Here is a 5,005-nt window from a genome sequence, read left to right as displayed (position 1 = left end):
TTTAAATTAATATTGATTTTGTATATTTTAACATAATATTTTATTTTTTTATCAAAATAATTTACTTTGATTTAATATTTTTTGGATTTTAAGATCATTATTTTCATTGATTTAGGGATCCGCATATTCTCCTTGATAAAATCAGCAATTCGGTTTTTCACTTAACTTTTTTTTTTGCTTCACTTAGAATTCCAGAACCCATGTAAAGGATATAAATTCTGCACACCCTAGTCGGATCCAACTATCTGAATGTTTCTTCCTGTTGCAATAGTTGGAGGTTTAAAACAAATATGACCAATTATAAATCAATTGAAATTTGAATAATATGAATATCACCACCATTAAAAATAGGAAGGAACAAATATTATTCCAACGACAGGTCAGAATTGACGGACATTAGAGTATCAATGGCACAGTTGAGAATTGACATAATGTGTGCGTTTTTTTGAAGGGTGTTTGATTCTAAGAATTTTTTTTTGTTATGTTATTTTTATAAGAAGAACCAATTGTATAAGATGGTGCGACAAACCCACGTACCATAACATTTAATAAATATGTTTTATCCCACTAAATGTAATCCATGATATTGCAATAACGCATGAAGTATATTTGTTGGTGACTATCTATAAAATATTAAATTTTTTTCCACACAATCTGTTTCTTTTATTTTGTATAATAAAAATAACTTGTATTTTTTAATTATATAAAATAAAAATCTCATTAATATACAAAATAAAAACCAACATAATATTTTATATAATAAAGATCAACTTTTTTCCATCTACTTTAATGCAATCAATGATCGTTTATTTTACTTATATACTAAAGATGAAATTTTGACTTTTTTTTAATTATAACTATCTATTGATATTTGACATTTGCATATCTATCAATTCAAATTTTGTATATAATGTTTTTATTTTGTTATATTTATAAAAATAAAATGATGAAAATAACAAATATATTTTAAATATAATATATAAAATTAATGATAAATCATTAAACTAATGATAAATCACCTCAAAATTTTTATGTGATATTTTATTTTGATAATTTTATTAAGATAAAAGCATCAAGGTTAAAAAACAAAATTTTAAGATATAAATATAATTGGTAAAATCAATTACGTCATGTAACATTTATTCAAAAACCTTATTTTGCTACTTAAGTCGAAAATATAATATTATATTAAAAACATATAAATACAATTTCTTTGAAGAATGCAAAAGGTTATCAGATATTTTCCAATTTGAACAAACTCATATAATAATTAATTTTGGGCACCCGTTTTTTTTTCACTAATGGGTCATTGGATACTCTTGGAGTGAAAAAAATAAAAAAAAAATGATAGAAGGCTAATTTTTTTCAGAAATTTTGTATTTTTTATATAAAAATATAAAATACATATTAGATAGATAAAAATAAAATATGAACCGCCACAAATTTCGATATAAAACCGATTGAAGTAGATTTTTACAAAATTCGAATCCGAATGAAATTGGAAGTTAGAACATAGAAATTCAAATGTCTCGAAATATGCAGCACGATAATAACCCAAAATATAGGGCATCTGTATAATATTATATTGCATATTGTTTTTGTTTACAATAAAGATTAGAAATTTTTCAAAATCCTCTAAGTCACTCCCACACATGCACACAGACGGTAAAAAAATACCAATCTTGAAGCAGTTGAACATCTTCTGGAGAACTGAAAAGAAATCAAGGTAGCTTTTATACGTCTTGAGATCGATGTTCCTCCAGTAAGGAGCACGTTCCATGCTTACCTTCACGTACAAGCAAGAAGGTATCGATCATTTTTCTCGCAAAATCAAATTGAGATCTCGGGTTTTTCTTTATTGAGGGTTTTACTTGTTCCACCCCCAGGATCAGTTGTCTATGAGCCAATGTCATAGCACGAAAGCAGCTGTCTCTGACATCCATCACAGAGAAAATAAAAGAATCGTCGTTAGATACATCGACAACTGCACATAACCAACAAACTAATTGTGATTAGCTGCAAGAGAAGATACTTACACGATCCTCAAAATCGGGGCCACCGAGATTAATTGATAGATTCCTCATTAGCAGCATCACCTGCAGTGCGACGCAAAACAAACAAACAAATAACATTATCATGGCTACACATTCAGAGGTACATACAGTGAGATTGACCAACAGAGTAAAATGAATGGCACGGGTATCATACCGTTTCCACATCTATGCGGTCCATCTTTTTCAGATTCCGCAGATAGTCGATCGGTAGCATATGGGTCGAAAACACTGCCGATGAAGCTGTAAACTTGGGCAAAGTCTGATAAAACTGATAAATGAAAAAGGACACTGTCAGGTAAAAAATGGTAAAAATAGTAAAGATGAGATGAAAGAGTAGAATATCAACATTGCCCACCTCTTAATGAATGACCATGGTTGTTTTTGGGCTAACGAAACGTCGTGGCTTTTGTGTTTTAATTTTTTAATCCACGTAATCCACAATTAAATGACTTTGATTATCTCCAAACTAATTGTATTCATTAGTAAAACGTATCGCGTAACAATTTTTACTCCACTAAGTTAGCCTAAATTAAATGACTACGATGAAAGTATAAACATATCAAGCTCAACCGGTTTGCAACGTTTCAAACTCTTTTTCTACTGGCATTCTAAATCCAGGTAATAACACATATCAATCTCATTTATTCTAATAACAATTGTCAGCATTAATGGATTAGTGGGGAATACTAACGGTTTTTTTTATTAGTCGGTTAATAAATAACAATCAGAATTTTAAAATCTGTGACGTGGAATTTTAAAATCAGAATATTATATATATAGATTTATAATTTTTTTATTGTAAATTTTGTGTAAATAGATATAGAATATAGAATATTTGTTAGATAAAAAGAAAATGTATGTTTTATTGATTTCTATTGTAATGTAAAATCATATATATTAGTTTCTATTATAATACTGTTTGAATGTTTTTATTATTTATTTTATTGTAAACTGTAAGCACAAATTATATTTAAACACAATTTTCATAACATAATTCTAAATCTATTTAAACAACATTTTCATTAAATATATATATAGAATAGAAAAGATTTTATTTGACAAGGAAAAATATATATTTTTATTGTAATGTAATATCATATATACGTATATTAGTTTTTATTATAATGTTTGGATGTTTTTTATTATTTATTTTTTATAAACTGTAGTGATATATTAGTTTTTATTATAATGTTTGGATGTTTTTTATTATTTATTTTTTATAAACTGTAGTGATATATTAGTTTTTATTATAATGTTTGGATGTTTTTTATTATTTATTTTTTATAAACTGTAGTGATATATTAGTTTTTATTATAATGTTTGGATGTTTTTTATTATTTATTTTTTATAAACTGTAGTGAGAAATTATATATAAACATAGATATTTCAATTGCACAATAAAAATTATAAAAATGATGAAATTGAAGATGATGTGGCTTTCGTAAGCAATTGAATATATTTCAATTGCATAATTATTTTTGCTTTATTGATCAATGAAAGTTAAATAAATTGCCACATGGATGATGATGTGGATCCTATGTGGCTTCACCACAATCCTTTAAACTCTTTTATTAATATATATAGATTATTATTATTATTATTATTATTGTTCGAATACTCACGTCATGGATGATGCCTCCTCTTGAGATTAAAATTGTGAACAAATTATTTCAAATATAGCTGTGGAGGGTTTTTTTAATTATTGTAATTTTGGTGAATCACGAAACTTGGGGGAGAAAATCACTTATAGTCAACATTTCCTACGTTGACTATTGACGGCAAAATTCACAAAGCAAAATACATTTTTAAGAAATTGAGACTAATAGTTATCAAATATTTTACACTTAAAGTCTAAAGGAAACAGCACTTACATTAAATACGTAAGCAATTAATCTTTTGCTCTTTTTTTTTTTGGAAAAAAAAAAGAGAAAAACTCTCACTCAGACAGAAAACTCCGGCGGAGATGACACCGAAGCCACGCGCCGGCCACGCTCTGACCGGCTATTGACGGCGAACTTGAGACTCCCTTCATGCATACCTTTCTCCTTCTCTCTCTCCGACCACTCTCTCATGTAATAGTACTCTTCCGTACACTTCACTTCATCACTTGTCGGGGGCAGGAACATGCTCCCCCACTGCGGGAAGTGAACTAAAGTCACTGGCAAAGTACACGCCACGATCATCACCCCCATCCACGTCAGCCCTTCTCCGGTCGTGAACCGTGACGTGGAAAAGAAGACGAGCTGTGTCAGACCGGACCCGAAATTGCCTCCGGCTCCCGTTAGACCGGAGATTATACCAAGTGACCGGCGAGAAATGAAGGGTATGATCGCGAACGTGGCTCCACAGGCGGCCTGGGCTCCGACCGAGAAGAGGATCATCGCGGTTACGGCCGTCGAGAGGGTATCGGCTAGAAACAACCTCCGAGTGTCTGAATTATCCATAGCGTCCACAAGCGTCCTCTCATGCCTAAATACCTTGCGGCCATGTCCGAGGCCCAGCCGCCGAATGGACGGGCGAAGAAATTGGCCATTCCGAAGGCCGCTGCTATCGTTCCAGCGGTTTGGAGTTTGAGATGGAATCTACATGTATGTATATGGTCAATTTAAAAATCAAGACTCTTATAAATTGGAAATTACGGATAGTTTACGGCCTTCATATAATTCTATAATTTATATATTAGTACGTTTCTTCAATTTTCAGGTTACTAATTAGTTTTACCTGTCGAAGAAGTATTCTGCGATAACATTATCGGTAGAGAGCTCTACTCCCATGGAGTATCCGTACAGAACGACAAAAATCCATGTCCTATAGTTTGTAATGGCGTACCAAAATATCTGATGATCAAAAACCAATATTTTGTTACCATGTATACATATATAATCAAATATATATATATATATATATATATATATATATATGATCAAACACACATGTATATATATATATAT

The 5,005-nt window shown here is 30.2% G+C and overlaps 1 protein-coding gene across 1 annotated transcript in view; it reads right to left on the bottom strand.

Annotated features, from left to right (window-relative positions):
* Positions 1 to 3,863: 3,863 nt before the first annotated feature.
* LOC104810870 (high affinity nitrate transporter 2.4) overlaps positions 3,864 to 5,005 on the bottom strand; it is a 6,007-nt gene continuing 4,865 nt past the window's right edge. The window contains 3 exon segments of the mRNA XM_010537317.1: positions 3,864 to 4,467; positions 4,470 to 4,636; positions 4,776 to 4,891. Coding sequence (XP_010535619.1) covers positions 3,995 to 4,467; positions 4,470 to 4,636; positions 4,776 to 4,891 — 756 coding nt within the window. The 3' untranslated portion in view covers positions 3,864 to 3,994.

The sequence above is a fragment of the Tarenaya hassleriana genome, unplaced genomic scaffold (genome assembly GCF_000463585.1).
Source record: "Tarenaya hassleriana unplaced genomic scaffold, ASM46358v1 Cleome19, whole genome shotgun sequence".
In the NCBI taxonomy this organism is placed as follows: domain Eukaryota; kingdom Viridiplantae; phylum Streptophyta; class Magnoliopsida; order Brassicales; family Cleomaceae; genus Tarenaya; species Tarenaya hassleriana.
The sequence above is the reverse complement of the archived record's forward strand: the minus strand, read 5'-3'. Positions and strand labels throughout refer to the sequence as shown.